The following is a 20,415-nucleotide window of genomic DNA, read 5'->3' on the forward strand; positions in this document are numbered from 1 at the left end:
GAAGGTGATTCTAAATTTTCTCCAATCAACTTATAAAAGTGCCAATCTCTCTTGAAATCAGTGATTTTTTTTTTTAATGGGGACGAGTGGGGTATCCAATTAACTTGTAATCCTAGATATCTGGTGAGTTTTTAATGAAGCAGCAAGGGCAAAATGCATGAAATTAACTTGGAAGTATAATTTCTTACCAAAGAAAAGCTTATATATTATACATTATATATAATTTAGGACTCCTAACATTAGAATGTAAGAGAGTTCATGCACATTTTCATTACAATCTTTCAATATTTGGAATGTACTGTGTTCTATAATGTTTATACTTAGAATCTTGACGGTTACGATCCAGAAGCCACAAGCTTGATAACTAATTACTGAACCTCTGGAGAAACACAGTAATCTCTGGGCATGTTAATGTTTATTTCTACCACTTGCTTTCTACCATGTTTTAAATCTCTTTTCACTTTGGGGATAACTCTATATCTTTTTGCTTGAGGCCAATCCCTTCTTGCGCCAAGTAATATATACAATCCCATGGGTATGAACAGGATCTACTGTGATCCCAAGTCATGGGTTTCTATACCAAGCCCAATATTATTATGCTAAATAGCTCAAAATCTGTGGTATTTGAACACAGTATGAACTTTGGCAAAATATCTATTGACAATGTCTCAGATTCTGCTGACCTATAAGTCCAGCAGATATAGATGGTTCTGACCAACTGTTACTGAATGTGCTCAGTTAATAGATTTAACTTAATCAAGCTCCTTTTACATGCAAACAGTTTTCACACACCCAAAATTTAAAGTGCACATAGCTTTTTAAACATCATCTACCATTAAGTATGGATCAACCATACCTAAAATGCTTTGTTATAATCAAAAGTCACATTTTATAAAATAATGATCTGACATATAAACCATAATTCATATTATCATTACTGGTCCTTTAAATAAATCACACCTATATATGAATGAATATATTTAAGTACACTATATATATATAGTATGCTATATTTTATATCCATAATTCTTAACCTGTTACGCAATAATTATATATATATATATATATATATATATATTACATATAACTATGTTTAAAGAAACAGTAATGCTTAAATTTAGATTTTCTTCATATAACAAACATTTAGAGAACGTAAAATGTATATCTGATAAGTTTAGATTTAGCTGTGGAATTTTGGTTTTGATTTCAGATCCACCTGTATTCTCAATGATATAAAGGACCACTATAGGCATCCAGACCACTTCAGCTCAATGAAGTGGTCTGGGTGCCAGGTCCTCCTAGTTTTAACCCTGCAGCTGAAATGTTTACACTGCAAGGTTAATCAAGCCTCTAGTGGCTTCCACGATTTACACTGGCTAATTATTTACTAAAGCGAGAATTCAAACAACCGGAGTGAGTAATCCTGTTTGTTTTTTCTGCCATCTCCACCTGTAGGATATTGCATGACATTTTACAGCAATTAATTGCCTAACAAGCAAAGTCCATAGCAGTAGCTCACATATTGTCTCTGTGTACTATTGCAACACAAAAGTAATTTAGAATGTTTCAACGACTTTTTAAAATAGATAAACACAAGGCTGTTGAATGGTAAGTTCTACAAACCAGCAGTAATCCGCTACCTCTTTGGAGGAGAACTTGTCATATAAATCACTATACAGGTTCTCTTCTAGAGAGCATAAAAACAGCTACTCTTACTCTGCAAAAGTGCAATTTGGACAGAAGACATAATTACTACGTTATTAGAAACATAGCATTTGTGAGTTAAGTGTGATGACAAAAATAATATACAAACTATGCATTATATATATATATATACACTGCGTGCAGAATTATTAGGCAAATTAGTATTTTGACCACATCATCCTCTTTATGCATGTTGTCTTACTCCAAGCTGTATAGGCTCGAAAGCCTACTACCAATCAGTGGCGTACATACCGGGGTCGCAGGGGTCGCGGCTGCGACCGGGCCCGGCCCACCAGGGGGCCCGGCCGCCCTGCGACCCAGGTATGTAGGTCACTGGGCCAGCCTCTTCTGCTGGGGGGCCCAGGAGCTGGCCACCTCAGGGCCCCCCGAGGCTGGCCCTGCTGTCACCCGGCTGGCGGGCGCGCGAGGGAGCACTGTCCACTGGGTGCTCCCTCTTCAGCTCCCTCGCGCACCGCACTGAAACCGGAGCCGGAAGATGACGTCATCTTCCGGCTCCGGCATCAGTACGCGGCGCGCGAGGGAGCTGAAGAGGGAGCACCCAGGGGACAGTGCTCCCTCGCGCGCCCGCCAGCCTGACCGGCTGCCGGGTGACCGCCCCCCAGGAGCCCAGCAGCACCACTGGACCCCAGGGAATCCCCTCAGATCTCCCACAGGTAAGGAGGCTGGGGGGATTAAATTAAAAAAAAAAAAAAAACGTGTGTTAGTGTGAGTGAGTGTGTTAGTGTGTGTTAGAGTGAGTGTGTTAGAGTGAGTGTGTTAGAGTGAGTGTGTTAGAGTGAGTGTGTTCTAGTGAGTGTGTTCTAGTGAGTGTGTTAGTGTGTGTGTGTGTTAGTGTGTGTGTGTTAGTGTGTGTGTGTTAGTGTGTGTGTGTTAGTGTGTGTGTTAGTGAGTGTGTTAGTGAGTGTGTTAGTGTGAGTGAGTGTGTTAGTGTGAGTGAGTGTATTAGTGTGAGTGAGTGTGTTAGTGTGTTAGTGTTAGTGAGTGTGTTAGTGTGTGTGTGTTAGTGTTAGTGTTAGTGAGTGTGTTAGTGTTAGTGTGTTAGTGAGTGTGTTAGCGTTAGTGAGTGTGTTAGTGTGTTAGTGTTAGTGAGTGTGTTGGTGTTAGTGTGTGTGTGTGTGTGTGTGTTAGTGAGTGTGTTAGTGTTAGTGAGTGTATTAGTGTTAGTGAGTGTATTAGTGTTAGTGAGTGTGTTAGAGTGAGTGTGTTAGAGTGAGTGTGTTAGAGTGAGTGTGTTAGAGTGAGTGTGTTAGAGTGAGTGTGTTAGAGTGAGTGTGTCAGTGAGTGTGTCAGTGAGTGTGTCAGTGAGTGTGTCAGTGAGTGTGTCAGTGAGTGTGTTAGTGTGTGTGTGCTAGTGAGTGTGTTAGTGAGTGCGTTAGTGTTAGTGAGTGTGTTAGTGTGTGTGTTAGTGAGTGTATTAGTGTGAGTGTGTTAGTGTGAGTGAGTGTGTTAGTGTGAGTGAGTGTGTGAGTGTATTAGTGTGAGTGAGTGTGTTAGTGAGTGTGTTAGTGTTAGTGAGTGTGTTGGTGTTAGCGAGTGTGTTGGTGTTAGTGTGTGTGTGTTAGTGTTAGTGTGTTAGTGAGTGTGTTAGTGTGTTAGTGAGTGTGTTAGTGTTAGTGAGTGTGTTAGTGAGTGTGTTAGTGTTAGTGTGTTAGTGTTAGTGTGTTAGTGTTAGTGTGTTAGTGTTAGTGAGTGTGTTAGTGTTAGTGAGTGTGTTAGTGTGAGTGAGTGTGTTAGTGTGAGTGAGTGTGTTAGTGTGAGTGTGTTAGTGTGTGTTAGTGTGAGTGTGTTAGTGTGTGTTAGTGAGTGTGTTAGTGTGAGTGAGTGTGTTAGTGTGTGTTAGAGTGAGTGTGTTAGAGTGAGTGTGTTAGTGAGTGCGTTAGTGTTAGTGCGTTAGTGTTAGTGCGTTAGTGTTAGTGAGTGTGTTAGTGTGTGTGTTAGTGTGTGTTAGTGAGTGTGTTAGTGAGTGTGTGTGTGTGTTAGTGAGTGTGTTTGTGTGTTAGTGAGTGTGTTTGTGTGTTAGTGAGTGTGTTAGTGTTAGTGTGTGTTAGTGTTAGAGTGTGTGTGTGTTAGTGTGTGTGTCTGTCACTGAGTGTGTGTCTGCCAGTAAATGTGTGCGTCTGTTCATGAGAGTGTGTGTGTCTAAAGCACTTACCTTTCTCCAGCGCCGGACTCCCTTGGCGCTGGGGATCTCTCCGTCCCGATCCGCCTCTCAGCTCCGAATGCACATGCGTGGCAAGAGCCACGCGCGCATTCAAACCGCCCATAGGAAAGCATTACTCAATGCTTTCCTATGGACGTTCAGCGTCTTCTCACTGTGATTTTCACAGTGAGAATCGCAGAAAATCCTCTAGCGGCTGTCAATGAGACAGCCACTAGAGGCTGGATTAACCCTCAGTGAAACATAGCAGTTTCTCTGAAACTGCTATGTTTTCAGCTGCAGGGTTAAAACTAGAGAGACCTGGCACCCAGACCACTTCATTGAGCTGATTTGATCTGGGTGTCTGTAGTGGTCCTTTAAGTGTATGTGTTTATGCATGCACTGGTGTACATACCGCGGTCGCACGGGTCGCAGCCCTGCGACCAGGTGCCCGCCGCATGTGTTGCGGCCCCAGCCCGCGCAGAGTAAGCGCGGGGGGGGGGGGGGGGCCCACGGATCAGTTTTCGCACCGGGGCCCCATGGGTTGTGTGTACGCCACTGCTACCAATTAAGCATATTAGGTGATGTGCATCTCTGTAATGAGAAGGGGTGTGGTCTAATGACATCAACACCCTATATCAGGTGTGCATAATTATTAGGCAACCTCCTTTCCTTTGGCAAAATGGGTCAAAAGAAGGACTTGACAGGCTCAGAAAAGTTAAAAATAGTGAGATATCTTGCAGAGGGATGCAGCACTCTTAAAATTGCAAAGCTTCTGAAGCGTGATCATCGAACAATCAAGCGTTTCATTCAAAATAGTCAACAGGGTCGCAAGAAGCGTGTGGAGAAACCAAGGCGCAAAATAACTGCCCATGAACTGAGAAAAGTCAAGCGTGCAGCTGCCAAGATGCCACTTGCCACCAGTTTGGCCATATTTCAGAGCTGCAACATCACTGGAGTGCCCAAAAGCACAAGGTGTGCAATACTCAGAGACATGGCCAAGGTAAGAAAGGCTGAAAGACGACCACCACTGAACAAGACACACAAGCTGAAACGTCAAGACTGGGCCAAGAAATATCTCAAGACTGATTTTTCTAAGGTTTTATGGACTGATGAAATGAGAGTGAGTCTTGATGGGCCAGATGGATGGATTGGTAAAGGGCAGAGAGCTCAAGTCCGACTCAGGCGCCAGCAAGGTGGAGATGGAGTACTGGTTTGGGCTGGTATCATCAAAGATGAGCTTGTGGGGCCTTTTCGGGTTGAGGATGGAGTCAAGCTCAACTCCCAGTTTCTGGAAGACACCTTCTTCAAGCAGTGGTACAGGAAGAAGTCTGCATCCTTCAAGAAAAACATGATTTTCATGCAGGACAATGCTCCATCACACGCGTCCAAGTACTCCACAGCGTGGCTGGCAAGAAAGGGTATAAAAGAAGAAAATCTAATGACATGGCCTCCTTGTTCACCTGATCTGAACCCCATTGAGAACCTGTGGTCCATCATCAAATGTGAGATTTACAAGGAGGGAAAACAGTACACCTCTCTGAACAGTGTCTGGGAGGCTGTGGTTGCTGCTGCACGCAATGTTGATGGTGAACAGATCAAAACACTGACAGAATCCATGGATGGCAGGCTTTTGAGTGTCCTTGCAAAGAAAGGTGGCTATATTGGTCACTGATTTGTTTTTGTTATGTTTTTGAATGTCAGAAATGTATATTTGTGAATGTTGAGATGTTATATTGGTTTCACTGGTAAAAATAAATAATTGAAATGGGTATATATTTGTTTTTTGTTAAGTTGCCTAATAATTATGCACAGTAATAGTCACCTGCACACACAGATATCCCCCTAAAATAGCTATAACTAAAAACAAACTAAAAACTACTTCCAAAAATATTCAGCTTTGATATTAATGAGTTTTTTGGGTTCATTGAGAACATGGTTGTTGTTCAATAATAAAATTAATCCTCAAAAATACAACTTGCCTAATAATTCTGCACTCCCTGTATATATATATATATATATATATATATATATATATATATATATATAATGTAGATCTCCAAGAGGAGGTCAATTCATACAACATACAGCACACTCACGCATTTAGTAACCAGCAATTTCAAAGCTCATGTAATTTACAAAACAAACACCTCACCTACAGTATATGATCATACATTACATAAGCCTGCTGTGACAAGTTTTATATATATGTACACAAAAATCCCAAAGATGGTCACCGCTCATGGGTGATTTTCAGTTGAAAATCATAAACTTTCATCAGGTCCTAGAAGGAAGAGTGTAATTTCCACCTTAGACATACCCCCTGTGGGGGCCATGAACCCTCATTTAGTTTTAAACTGCTTCAAAATGGGAGAACACTGAATGGAGGCACAGTGCCAGAGGACTCCAAGCAATATAATCAATTGAGTGAGATAAAACTAATTTTGCCTGTACAAGAGGCAGCAACACGGCTACACTAGTCAGCACTAGTGCCTCCTAATCGGTTACAGAGGAACTCAAGGGCATAACCCAAAGAAAATTGAACAGAAACTACTTAATGGAGTCAGGATAACTCCTCACAAATATGTGGGGAGTCCCTCCTCCATAAACGAGAACTTCTAAACGAATTAACTATCCATAAATATGGTATAAGCCTTTGGTTTAGACGAAAAATAAAGTGGGATGGGAAGACCGCCCACTTAAAGTGTGCGGACTCACACTCCACCAAAAGAAGTACCTTTAAAAGTAAAAAATTTTGTAAGTGGTATGAACCTTTATTAAAGCCGAATATTAGGATATTAAAATATAAAGAGCCTAACTAGAACAGTAGGTTCTATGTGAAAAACCAAAACCCAAACAAATGTCACATCGTGAATAAACAGAGTGATAATACACCTTTGAAATTCTGGGTAAAGTGGTCTCAAAGGCCACTTCAAGTAGTAAGAGGATTTTAATAGCTATTATAAGTATTCTCAAATTTGAGTAATTTAATAGTTCAGTAAATCGATACCTCCAGAGTATCAAGGTACAAGTAATTAGTGGCTGTAGGAATAAGGAATAAACTGAATATGGTCACACAGACAAATCAACAATAAACAGTGATATACACTGTATCCCGTTTGAATTGATACCTAACTTCCAGTAAAACTGAGTCTGTTAGCCACCGCACACTAATGGATACGTAGTTGTTCTAATTAGATAGTGTTACTAAGTGGACTTGGTATACACAGTTTACAAAGTATAGGTATTCTTGTATATCCCTTAATTAGACCATATTAATCAAAGGGTTCACTATGGCGTGGACACGATGTACCCAGCTCCAAACAAAGTAGAGGAGGGGATAGCTGAAAAAAAGGGGGGGCTTGTCTAAAAACAATGCATTTAGGGGCAGTATCGCCAAAACGGGCTGAAGTGTTAGAATTACTACACACAAGTGACTATCCAGCTTGTTGTATATTGTAGCTGTTATGTAAGCATCAAATGCTTCAAAGTACTAACTGCCAAATCGTTAGATCACAGAAGTTATAGGAGTTTGTTAAATACCAATATCCGGTCACACAGTCGCTGGCTGTCACTAACCTGTAGGTGATTCCAAAAATCCCTATCTCCTGATGCTACTGTAAGGCATCCTGCTAGGTCGATACCCAAAGCCCCCATCTCCTGTAGCTGCTTCGAGGCAGCCTGCCTAGTAAACCCCACTTCCACGTCAAATAAAACTACCTCTTGCAGACTAACTCTCCCAGGACCTAATATCAAATGTAGAACATCGGCACCAAAAGTGCTCGACGCGCATTTCGGCGTAAGGATACGCCTCTGTCAAGAGCTCAGTGTCACGTGTTCCCAGGAGTGTTTAAATGAGGACATAGAGCCCTCACTCCTACCTCCATCATCCAATCCAATCGTATCAGACGTTAAGTGGGAGTATCTTTCAATTGGCTCACTCCCATTGGTGAAGCCAAATGCTCATCAGAATTAGGGAAGGGGATTAGAGACAGACTCACACTAAGATGTTAATATGTTCGTTTAGAGGTTCTCGTTTATGGAGGAGGGACTCCCCACATATTTGTGAGAAGTTATCCTGACTCCATTTAGTAGTTTCTGTTTAATTTTGCCTGTATTTAGTTGTATAATATAACCAATGACCCAATAACTATGCAAAAGGACAACCAGCAGACAGCAATGAAATGCATTATCTAATTAAAACATTCTTAACTTCTCTTAGTAACTTTTGTTGACTGAAGAATATTGAACTAGGCTGACATTAGTGTGGGAGACATTTTGTAAGTCATCCATATAATCTTTTTGGCATAAAAAAATTAAGTCATTAAAGGGACACTGTATTAATTAGAACAACTACAGCTTATTAAATTTGTTCTGGTGAGTAGAATCATTCCCTTGAGGCTTTTTGCTGTAAACACTGTCTTTTCAATTACAGCCCAACTTCACTGGCCACTCCTTAGATGGCTGTTAGAGATCTTTCCTGGGTCATGGCTGCCTAAAATGCATCCAAACATTCAGTGTCTCCACCCTCTGCATGCAGACACTGAACTTTCCTCATAGAGATTCATTGATTCAATGTATCTCTATGAGGAGATGTTGATTGGCCAGGACTGTGTTTGAATTGTGCTGGCTCTGCTCCTGATCTGCCTGTTTGTCAGTCTCAGCCAATCCTATGGGGAAGCATTGTGATTGGATCAGGCTACCACTTCTGCTGATGTCAGCAGGCAGGTCTAAAGGAAACAGGGACAAAGCCAGCAGCTTCAGGCTTGAATACAAGTAAGATTTTACTACATTTAAGTAGGCATGAGTGGGACAGGGGGCTAGATGGTGGTTTTAACCCTATAGGGTCAGGAATACATGTTTGTGTTCCTGACCCTATTGTGCTCCTTTAATGTTTAAGGGACAGTACAGGCACCAATACAACTTGCATTGCTTTTGCCCCATTAATATGCATTTTCTTTGTGTTTTTTTGCATGCTCAAATCATTATAGTTTTTGCATAAAAATGTTTTGCAGAATGCTGCACCATACGCCTGCCTCTTTAGCCACACCCCCTTTCTTCAGAAAAAGACTTCCTTATTAACTGTGTGCAAAAAGCTCAGCCACTTACAACACTAAGAGATCTGAACTACAAAGCAACCTGCATTAGGAGGAGAGGACACCCAGGAAAGCATATAGTAAGTATATTACTACCTGCTTGTAGTTTCTGACTGTCTGCAGCTAGGTTGTGAATTAAAAGCAGCTCACTCAATGCTGGCGTGGCTGACACCAGGGACGTTTTAGCCGCGAGGCAAACAAGGCATTTGCCTTGGGCGGCATTTTCCGGGGGGCGGCAAAAAACACCGCCCCCAAATGCCCAGGGCAAATGGCTTGTTAGCCTTGCGGCTAACTGACATGCCGGCCGGGCGTGCAGGCTGCTGTGCGCTGGCGGGCGGCTGGCAAGGGAGCTCTTCCTCTGAGCTGTCTGCTCAGCTCCCTCCTGACTAGGGCAGCACAAAACCAGGATACACCACTGGCTGACACTGTGTGCTTACATTTGACAAGGAAGACTTTCTGGCCTAAGGGGTGTGGCTAGGGAGGCATGGATATGGTGGAACAGTCAGTTTTGAGCATAAAAAAAAAAATTAAGCATAGTAAAGAGGCATAAATTTTTAAAATGCAAAAAAGCTGGGCACGGCATGTCCTTTGAACCACACAAAAATAACTACAATAGTAAATCTATAAGGAGAGTCATAACTGGTTCCCTGTCCTAACATCACATCTTTCTCTTGTATCCCCAGCAGAGTAGAGTACAGTGTGAGTGCAAGTTGAACTGTATTTGCAGCTTCACTGGACAACGTCAAGGCATTTTATCACATACTCTAGTCTAGGGCTTCACCAATGCTCATCAGATGGGTAACCCTGCTGGGTGGCCTGTTATCTTGGCAGACATGTGAACTGGTTGTCAAACAAACATTCTCTTTGCAAGCATCCACATTCCACATTAGCAGTAACAGTCTCTGCACTTACCCCACTCATCCCTCTGCTTTCCAAAGTTGACAAGCATGCACACATCATATTAGATGAACAAAATTACTGTACATAGAAATTGAGTATTTTATCTAAAATCCCGCTATATCTATGTAATGGACAGCACAAAGTGTTCATGCAATTCAAAGGTTTGTAATAAACAGTTGTTCTTTTTAAATATTAATTAGGTCACTTTTCTACTTTGGTAAGCTATTGCACTTTATTTTAGAAGTTATTGTTTGACAATGCATAATCTTAGTTAAACTGGACTATTTGAAATGCAGCAACACTTTCATACACCCCTAAAATATTTCCATCTACCATTCCAGCCTCTTCTAAGACAACAGTTAATTGCCTACTATTTTCCCATCCAATAAAAGATTCCATGCATGGTTTATTTTATAGTTACTAATCATGTGTGTGGCAGGCTATGTGTCCTAGAATGGCGTAATAGAATAGAATGAATAATACATAAGCAATTAATAAACACATGTACACAGATGGAGGGAGCAGCATCTAGATTGGTTCTCGATATGAAATGAAGAATAAGCATAAAAAAGAGACTATATAGTGTATAGATTGATGGAATGTAAAAAATAAAACATTTACTTACAGTGTGTAGGGGTTCCAGTAAGCTCCACTTAAAAGCAAGTTGGCGGCTCCTATGGATATGGTGTGAGCGTGTTGTTCCGATGCAGGATGGTCCGTGGTGTATAAAATACAAACAGAGCAGATGCCAATATAATGTAGTATGCCAGTGGATACAGCTTTGGCTTGTATAACAATATAGAAATGCACTCACATTTTAAAGAGCCCGTTAGTGGCTATCCATGACAAGTGCCATGGAGTGGTATAATCCCCACTCTATGGATATAGCTTTTAATAGTGGTCCTCATCGCAATAATATGAAAATAAAAAGAAATATAATAAAGTGCTTTCTGTCTAAGGATGAGCGAATAAAATAAATAGGAAAAGTACTCACAAGAAAAAAGAAAAAAGTCCTCACTTTGAAAAAGCTCATGCAATAAGACGAAACGCGTTTGTGTGATTTTATTGCACTTTTTGTATTTTCAATATATTTTAATAAAGTGATATCGTTTTTAACCCTTCCTGGATCACATGGTTTGTTCCTTAAATCTAGACACTGTATCCTTGGTGGAGATGATATTACCTATGTTGTGAGGACTGAGCAAAAATATGTTTATGCTCCTCTTTTTTTCCTATTTATTTTATCCACTCATCTTCACATGGCGAGCACTATATTATAATTCTTTTTATTTTCATATTATTACGGTGAGAACCACTGTCACAAGTTATAACTACAGAGAAGGGATTACACCACTCCGTGCCATTTGTCGGGAGCCACTTAAGGGCTCTATTAATTGGGAGTGCATTTCTATATTTTTAAACAACTCACAGCTGTATCCACTGGCATAGGACACTATATTGGAATCTGCACTGTTTGTATTTTATACACCATGGATCATGCTCTATCGGACCAAGATGCTCACATGATATCCACAGGCAGGGATCATACTGCCCAGGCGATTTTAAGTAGAGCTCAGTGGAAGCACTACACACTGTGAGCGCATTTCTTCTGTGATTCAATTTTTACATTCCGTCAATCTACTACACTATATAGTCTCCATTTTGGCCTTATTTTTCGTTCCATATCTGGCCTACCCCCGAGGACCACTCTAGGTGCTGCTTGACAAGAGAGATTCTGGTTTGGATGTTTCAGCTGCATTGCACCACCTACATCATTAGAAACATATCTCCTTATTTTAATTCATAAATACATGTTTACGTTTATCAGTACCAATAAGTGATAGCTCCATATAAAAATAACTGTCTCTACATTTTACCTGTTTCACATATGTTTTGAAGCAGGATTGATACTAAGAATAATTTACATCATATTAACTAAACATTGCTACCAGAATTCCAGTCAAGGATAGAAGGGTCAAAACCTATTAAATCTATGATGTAAAACAAACTTTTTAAATAAAACTGGAGGCTGGAAAATAATAAAAAGAAGCCCTTACAGGCCATACCTGGCCCACAGACTAACAGTAAGATAGCCTTGGTCAATACAATCCTTATTGCACAGCGTTTGTGGCCCAGTACACGTAAAACTATGAAAAGGAAAAAAAATATTTTAAAAAAAGCACGCTAAAGCAATGGTGGCTAATTCTGTCACTGTGGATTGCCATTGTCTAAATGTATATAAAATAAAATAATATATGTAGCTCATAAATATCTGCTGTGCTCATATTAGCCACTACTGTTTAAGGGTATTCAATTTATTCATAAAATCTGTATTCATGGCCGATGGGTATATTTATCGCAGAAACTAACCAGTCAAGTCCATTACTTAGTTTCAAACAAATACTACCTGCTTATATCGGGGGGAGGGTGGCTTTCTTAAAATATGAATACAATATATATACTTTATTTATATGGTGTGCACTCAGTGCAAATCTTTACTTACAAACACTAGACAGTTTTGGACATTCACCAAATATGGCTTAAACACACTAAACAGTAGACCATAGCATTTACTATTTATGTTAACATAATGACAGTGTTTTTTTTTTTTCTTAAATAGTGCATCCTGCTTTGTAGATAGAATCACTCCACCGTTCTTCTGTTCTCTGAGTGACTGTGAGAGACCATAAGCAGCTCTCATTGTTTGCCACACTTGCTCGTCTAATTGCCTTAAAATGATTATGCTGTTTTGTTTATGTGTTTTTTTTTTTTACAATCAAAATGAAAAATAGAGAAGAGATATACACTGAAACGGGTGATCTGTATTATAAAACCTGTAAGTGGCAATATTCAGTTTCCTGGCTACTCAAGAATGCCACTTTAAACAGTAGTAAGAAAGACAAAAATTCAGACATTCACTGAAGTTAACTCTTTTGCTACCAGCAAGTAAGTTAAAAAAACACTGAAAGTGTAACACAGATAAAGATTAGAAAATTAAAAACACAAAACTCCATAAAAATAAATACAGCATTTATACCACTTCAGATAATATGACCTAGATTGTCTGTAGCTATATACAGTATGTGAACTGAGAGTCTACATTTCCCTTTGAAGATATGCTTTTTGAACTCTATTTTTTAATTGATAAATAAAAAGCTTTGAACTAATTTAAAATGGCTGGAGGGTGTGAAGGACGTTTTGTCTGCACTATTTTTTGTTTGGGTCCCTTCATTTCCTCCTCTTCTTCTTCGGTCTCACTCTCACACACGTGTACCACCACACTGGGTGTGGATTCCGTCCCTGCGTGCAGTTCATACTTTTCACCTGAGAACAAAACACAGAAAGCTTAATAGCCACAGGTTTTCAACAGCATGTTAATTGCAGAATCTGATGGAGCTCATATTTTTTTGAGACATGGGGTCAATAGGATAGCTGTAAGATTTCTGACCACCTCTAGAATTTCACATGTAGGTAATAGGAATTGCACTCAATCCACAAGCCAATTAGGTGCTTAGCTAGATCATGTGCCAGCACTTGCCCATCAGAACATAAGTGTGAAAGAAGAAGGTTCAGGTAGTCCAATGCTTTGGGGCACTTTTACTGGGACCAGCAGAGCAACACAGCAATGTTTTGACCCTGAATAGGGTCTATTCAGGGTCAAAAAGTTGCAGTATTGTTCTGCTGGTTCCAAAAAACAAGCACTAAAGTATTGGAGTGCCTGGACCTTCTTCGTTCACACCACTAGAATTTAACTTAATTTAAAGGAACACTCCAAGCACCATAACCACTCTGGCTCCCTGAAGTAGTCATGGTGCGAGGAGTTTCATTGCACCTTCCCACTGACTGACTCTCTCAGCCAATGAGTTATGCCCTGCATTGCACAGCTAATGGAACTTCTTAAATGAACACTATAGTCACCTAAACAACTTTATCGAGAAGAAAAAAAGCCAAAGGCTAGTTGCCAAAGGCAACCAGCCCGTGAGTGTGCCTGGGGAAACCTGGGAAAGGGGGTAACCCTTACATACGTGATAGGAACAAAGAACAAAAGAGGAAGATCTAGAGAGAGATAGAAAACTCTTAATCTCTATTAAGATCGACCAGAGTAGGTAACCCCTTCCTAATAGTAATACTAAAACTTAACCTTTAATGGAAATAAGATAAAATAAAACGAAATAAACACCAATTGTACAAATAACTAAGAAAACAAAAAATAATAATACAAAAAATAGTTTAAAAAGGAGTGGATTCTAAATAACTGTGGTGGTGGACAATAGATATTGTGGAAAAATCAGCTATCGTCCTTTAAAAACCACCTATAGATAGAGACTATAGTCCAGACTATTCCCAAATACGGGGAGGTATAGAGAGGTGAAGGGAGAAAGTTGGAATATGAATAAGGTTAACCCTTAAAATTCGTGAAGTAAGGGAATTAAACCATACATGAGAATAATTGTTATTGTAGTATACTGGCTAGCAAGTGCTAAACAAACTATGTACTAAGCACTTATAGCAAAAAACCTAGGTCCTTGGGTGGAATGGTTAGCAACACTAAAAAAACTGTTGCATGTAAGCTAACAAGTGGGTACTGTAACAAAATACCACTGCCAAATTAACACTTGTAGCAAAAAAAAACCCTGTATCCAATAACCAACTGGACCTCAAAGTTTACAGTACAAAAAATCGGCTAAATTGTATTGCCGACAGAGACACTCTCCCCCTAATATCCCTCTTTGAAAAACCTCAATAGTAGCAATATTAGAAGCAAAACTATCTAGTCTAGACTAAAGGCTCGAGGTCTGGAACTCACTCCTAAACTAGCTACCTGACGCGCGTTTCAGCGCTATAATTGCGCCTTCATCAGAGGTACAAGCTTGTACCTCTGATGAAGGCGCAATTATAGCGCTGAAACGCGCGTCAGGTAGCTAGTTTAGGAGTGAGTTCCAGACCTCGAGCCTTTAGTCTAGACTAGATAGTTTTGCTTCTAATATTGCTACTATTGAGGTTTTTCAAAGAGGGATATTAGGGGGAGAGTGTCTCTGTCGGCAATACAATTTAGCCGATTTTTTGTACTGTAAACTTTGAGGTCCAGTTGGTTATTGGATACAGGGGTTTTTTTTGCTACAAGTGTTAATTTGGCAGTGGTATTTTGTTACAGTACCCACTTGTTAGCTTACATGCAACAGTTTTTTTAGTGTTGCTAACCATTCCACCCAAGGACCTAGGTTTTTTGCTATAAGTGCTTAGTACATAGTTTGTTTAGCACTTGCTAGCCAGTATACTACAATAATAATTTTTCTCATGTATGGTTTAATTCCCTTACTTCACGAATTTTAAGGGTTAACCTTATTCATATTCCAACTTTCTCCCTTCACCTCTCTATACCTCCCCGTATTTGGGAATAGTCTGGACTATAGTCTCTATCTATAGGTGGTTTTTAAAGGACGATAGCTGATTTTTCCACAATATCTATTGTCCACCACCACAGTTATTTAGAATCCACTCCTTTTTAAACTATTTTTTGTATTATTATTTTTTGTTTTCTTAGTTATTTGTACAATTGGTGTTTATTTCGTTTTATTTTATCTTATTTCCATTAAAGGTTAAGTTTTAGTATTACTATTAGGAAGGGGTTACCTACTCTGGTCGATCTTAATAGAGATTAAGAGTTTTCTATCTCTCTCTAGATCTTCCTCTTTTGTTCTTTGTTCCTAAACAACTTTAGCCTAATGAAGCAGTTTTAGTGTACAGATCATGCCTCTCAGGTTTCACTGCTCAATTCACTGCCATTTAGGAGTTAAATCACTTTCTTTCTGTTTATGCAGCCCTTGCCACACCTCCCCTGGCTCTGATTGACACAGCCTGCATGAAAAAAAACTGGTTTCACTTTTTTTTTTTTTTTTATTCTTTATTTTTACTTGTGCATGAAGTAACAATAAAGCGTGCAGCGCCACAACAGCTTCGGCAAGCGATTTGTCAGCATTTCAACATGTGGCAGTTTATACAGCACAATATTTTTGTTTTAAAACATGAAAATAACAGGGCATGAAACTAACATTGTTTTTCTGTGAAAATCAATACATGTAACAAAATGGTATGTAATGTAGGGTATGTGTAACAATGTGACTACCTGGTAGCGTTTTTTTAAATGTCTGTGTGGTAGGTTGCTAAAGTCATGGAAAGGGTTGATGCGTCCTAGTGAAATTCGTGTTGTGAGGGCTTGCTGGCCGTGTAGGATACGTCTGAATGTGCTGGGGTGTCTAAGTTCAAGGTGCATAGTCTCGTGTGATTCTGTTGTCTGAGTGCGTATGTGTCATATTTATGACTTTTAACATTTCTGACAATGAGAGCTTGTGTCAGTGTAATATATTAATTTGCGGTTGCCTTATAGGCGGCCGTAGGCCCAGAGGGGGTAGCTCAGTGTCCCCATTAAATGAGGATGGTGGCAGCTGCTACGGCTTATTGCCTCTTAATACATATAATACATATAGGAAGTAACAATGAACTAGTGGTTTGAAATGAACGATAGATTGAACTTCGCCTGTATATAGTAGTGGGTGGGTAACAGTCCTCTTGTAGGTTCCTGTGTGAGTTGTCATCCCACGTTCCGGAGTGGTCACCAGGTTACCCGGGTTGCTCAGGTACAGTTCGGGTGGTGGTCGCTGCGTCTGAGGCCTGCCGTTGCCCCTGGGGGATAAATGGTTTTACGGTAGCAGGGTTCCACGTTTGGGGGGCTCGTCCCACCAGTTCCTGCCTGTTGGTGGCCAGTGAGTCCGGTGGTAGGCCCAGCGTGACTAGCAGTCCTACTGCATCTTGGATATCGTGGATGTCTTGTGTGACATTGTCCTTGATGACCTGGAGCGTGTGCGCCAACCGCCAGCAGTACTGCGTCTTGTGGTGTCTGAGCAGGGTGGTGAAGGGTGCCAGGGATCTGCGCCATGCTAATGTATGTCCCGATAAATCCGTGTAAAAAGCGAGGTGCATGCCTTCGAAGTCATATGGCGTGCGGTCCCTGGTTGAAATTAGAATTGCTGCTCTGTCCTTCCCGGTCATTAGGCGGACCACCAGGTCCCTGGGGGTCCCCTCCGGAGCCTTGGGCAACTTGGGGATGCGGAAGAATTCCTCCAAACCCACCGCTTTCTCTTGTCTCGGGGGCAGCAGTTCTATGAATAGTCGCCGTAGAAGGTGAGGCAGATCCTCGGCAGGTACATCCTCCGTGATGCCCCTTATTTTGACGTTCAGTCTGCGCCTAGTATCTTCTAGAATGGCAAAGCGTTGGTCATAGGTTTTGTGTTGTTGTCGCATCTGAGCAATCTCCCGTTGGAGTGAGGCAATTTGTGTAGCATGTTCCCCGGAGGTGCCCTCCGGGGTGCCTAGCCTGCCCGACAGGCCCCTTATTTCCTCGCGGATCTTTGCCGTGTCCGCCAGGATGGTGTTCTGGAGGGTCGTCAGCAATGTCCTGAGGATCTCGGTGGTAACCGGAGAGGAGTCAGGCTCTTTAGGGGCCGGCTTAACAGGCTGTGCCACGGGGGTTTCGTCCTCTTCCTCCTCCTGATAGAAGTCATCGGATATGTCCGAGAAGTTCTCAGGGTAGGCGGCCCTGGCGTGGCTTGTCCGGCTTCAGTTCCTTGGTTTTGCGTCCCATTGCTATGGGTGAGTGTCAGGGGGTATGTTTGAGCAGATGTGGAGGGATTTCAGGTAGAAATAGCGTCGGTAGTTAGGAGCTCTCTAAAAAGCGTGTCTGCTCGGCTCGGTAGCTAGGCTCCACCCCTGGTTTTAATCAGATGTAATTTACCTTTAACAATTTTATATCTTGCTATGCAAATTGAACTGAATCACATACAGGAGACTCTTGCAGGGTCTAGCAAGCTATTAATATAGCGGGGATAAGAAAATCTAAATTAAATAGAACTTACAATAAAGGAAGGATAAACATTAGATGACTCTTTACAGGAAGTGTTTAGGAAGGCTGTGCAAGTTACATGCAGGGAGGTGTGATAAGGGTTAATAAACAAAGTGATTTAACTCCTAAATGGCAGATAATTGAGCATTGAGACTGAAGAGGCATGATCTATACACCAAAACTGTTTAATTAAGCTAAAGTTGTTTTGGTGACTATAGTGTCCCTTTAATTAGGAACGATTGGTAATGGAGGAGAGGAGCAGCCCAATTGGACACCAGGTAGGAAGTCAAACTGTCCAAAAGTGGTTTCACATCTTAAAAAGTAGTCTTACAGTGAGCTGTAGTGGTTATGGTGCTTGGAGTGTTTCTATTATACATGTAAAACGGCATCTTCAAGCACACAAAAATATTAATTAAAATGAAATTTGTCAGGAATTGACCAGGCAATTACACATTTGTAGATCAGCCATTCTGACATAGTTTACAATTCTTTTGTCAGTTCCGAGTATAGATAAAAGCTAAAAGAAGAAAAAAGATCATAATCAGCTAAGTGCAGTGACAGACTGACAGCAATCGTGGTCCTTGAGCAAAATTAGGCCCTGGGACCCTCCTTGAGATATTATATATACACTGCTCAAAAAAATAAAGGGAACACTTAAACAACACAATGTAACTCCAAGTCAATCACACTTCTGTGAAATCAAACTGTCCACTTAGGAAGCAACACTGAGTGACAATCAATTTCACATGCTGTTGTGCAAATGGGATAGACAACAGGTGGAAATTATAGGCAATTAGCAAGACACCCCCAATAAAGGAGTGGTTCTGCAGGTGGTGACCACAGACCACTTCTCAGTTCCTATGCTTCCTGGCTGATGTTTTGGTCAATTTTGAATGCTGGCGCTGCTTTCACTCTAGTGGTAGCATGAGACAGAGTCTACAACCCACACAAGTGGCTCAGGTAGTGCAGCTCATCCAGGATGGCACATCAATGTGAGCTGTGGCAAGAAGGTTTGCTGTGTCTGTCAGCGTAGTGTCCAGAGCATGGAGGCGCTACCAGGAGTCAGGCCAGTACATCAGGAGATCAGGAGACGTGGAGGAGGCCGTAGGAGGGCAACAACCCAGCAGCAGGACCGCTACCTCCGCCTTTGTGCAAGGAGGAACAGGAGGAGCACTGCCAGAGCCCTGCAAAATGACCTCCAGCAGGCCACAATTGTGCATGTGTCTGCTCAAACGGTCAGAAACAGACTCCATGAGGGTGGTATGAGGGCCCGAAGTCCACAGGTGGGGGTTGTGCTTACAGCCCAACACCGTGCAGGACGTTTGGCATTTGCCAGAGAACACTAAGATTGGCAAATTCCCTGTGCTCTTCACAGATGAAAGCAGGTTCACACTGAGCACATGTGACAGACGTGACAGAGTCTGCAGACGCCGTGGAGAACGTTCTGCTGCCTGCAACATCCTCTAGCATGACCGGTTTGGCAGTGGGTCAGTAATGGTGTGGGGTGGCATTTCTTTGGGGGCCCGCACAGCCCTCCATGTGCTCGCCAGAGGTAGCCTGACAACTGCCATTAGGTACCGAGATGAGATCCTCAGACCCTTTGTGAGACCATATGCTGGTGCGGTTGGCCCTCGGTTCCTCCTAATGCAAGACAATGCTAGACTTCATGTTGCTGGAGTGTGCCAGCAGTTCCTGCAAGACGAAGGCATTGATGCTATGGACTGGCCGCCCGTTCCCCAGATCTGAATCCAATTGAGCACATCTGGGACATCATGTCTCGCTCCATCCACCAATGTCACGTTGCACCACAGACTTTCCAGGAGTTGGCAGATGCTTTAGTCCAGGTATGGGAGGAGATCCCTCAGGAGACCATCCGCCACCTCATCAGGAGCATGCACAGGCGTTGTAGGGAGGTCATACAGGCACGTGGAGGCCACACACTACTAAGCCTCATTTTGACTTGTTTTAAGGACATTACATCAAAGTTGGATCAGCCTGTAGTGTGTTTTTCCACTTTAATTTTGAGTGTCACTCCAAATCCAGACCTCCATGGTTTGAATAATTTGATTTCCATTTTTTAATTTTTGTGTGATTTTGTTGTCAGCACATTCAACTATGTAAAGAACAAAGTATTTCAGAAGAATATTGAATTCATTCAGATATAGGATGTGTTATTTTTGTGTTCCCTTTATTTTTTTGAGCAGTGTATATACGTATGTAGGTGTGAATATATAAAATAATACACACAGACAGCAAAGTTGGGGTCACAAGGTGAGAGGATTTGGGCGGGAGGTACAAGGTGACAGGCAGAAATGAGCAGAACAGTGATCTGTATGAACAGGGAACTACGCAAAAAGATCTCATTACATATGTTTTAACTAAAAAGTAAAAGTTTTCTCGTTTTGCAATTAACTTTAAAAGTAAGACCTAACTTATAAGCACCACTAAAAAATGTCACTTAAATCGGGTACAAGAAGGAGATATGTGGGCGTTAATGTGAGAAGCAGCCACCAAAGTATCAGTTGATGGCTATCTACAGAAACAAAATTTTAAAATAATGATAAAAGTAGAACACCACACTGTTAAATCTTCATGATATAGGCTAAACATCTACCAACTTTTGCTGAAGACAGCACGACAGGATAAGCACATACTGT

General features: G+C 41.3%; 1 protein-coding gene across 1 annotated transcript in view; it reads right to left on the reverse strand.

Moving 5' to 3' along the window:
* Nucleotides 1-12,660: 12,660 nt before the first annotated feature.
* The window catches only part of RCAN3 (RCAN family member 3), a 50,320-nt gene continuing 42,565 nt past the window's right edge, over nucleotides 12,661-20,415 (reverse strand). Inside the window, exon 5 of the mRNA XM_063456548.1 lies at nucleotides 12,661-13,182. Within this exon, the coding sequence (XP_063312618.1) occupies nucleotides 13,022-13,182 (161 nt within the window). The 3' untranslated portion in view covers nucleotides 12,661-13,021. The remainder of the gene's footprint in view (nucleotides 13,183-20,415) is intronic.

The sequence above is a fragment of the Pelobates fuscus genome, chromosome 1, assembly GCF_036172605.1.
Source record: "Pelobates fuscus isolate aPelFus1 chromosome 1, aPelFus1.pri, whole genome shotgun sequence".
NCBI lineage: Eukaryota > Metazoa > Chordata > Amphibia > Anura > Pelobatidae > Pelobates > Pelobates fuscus.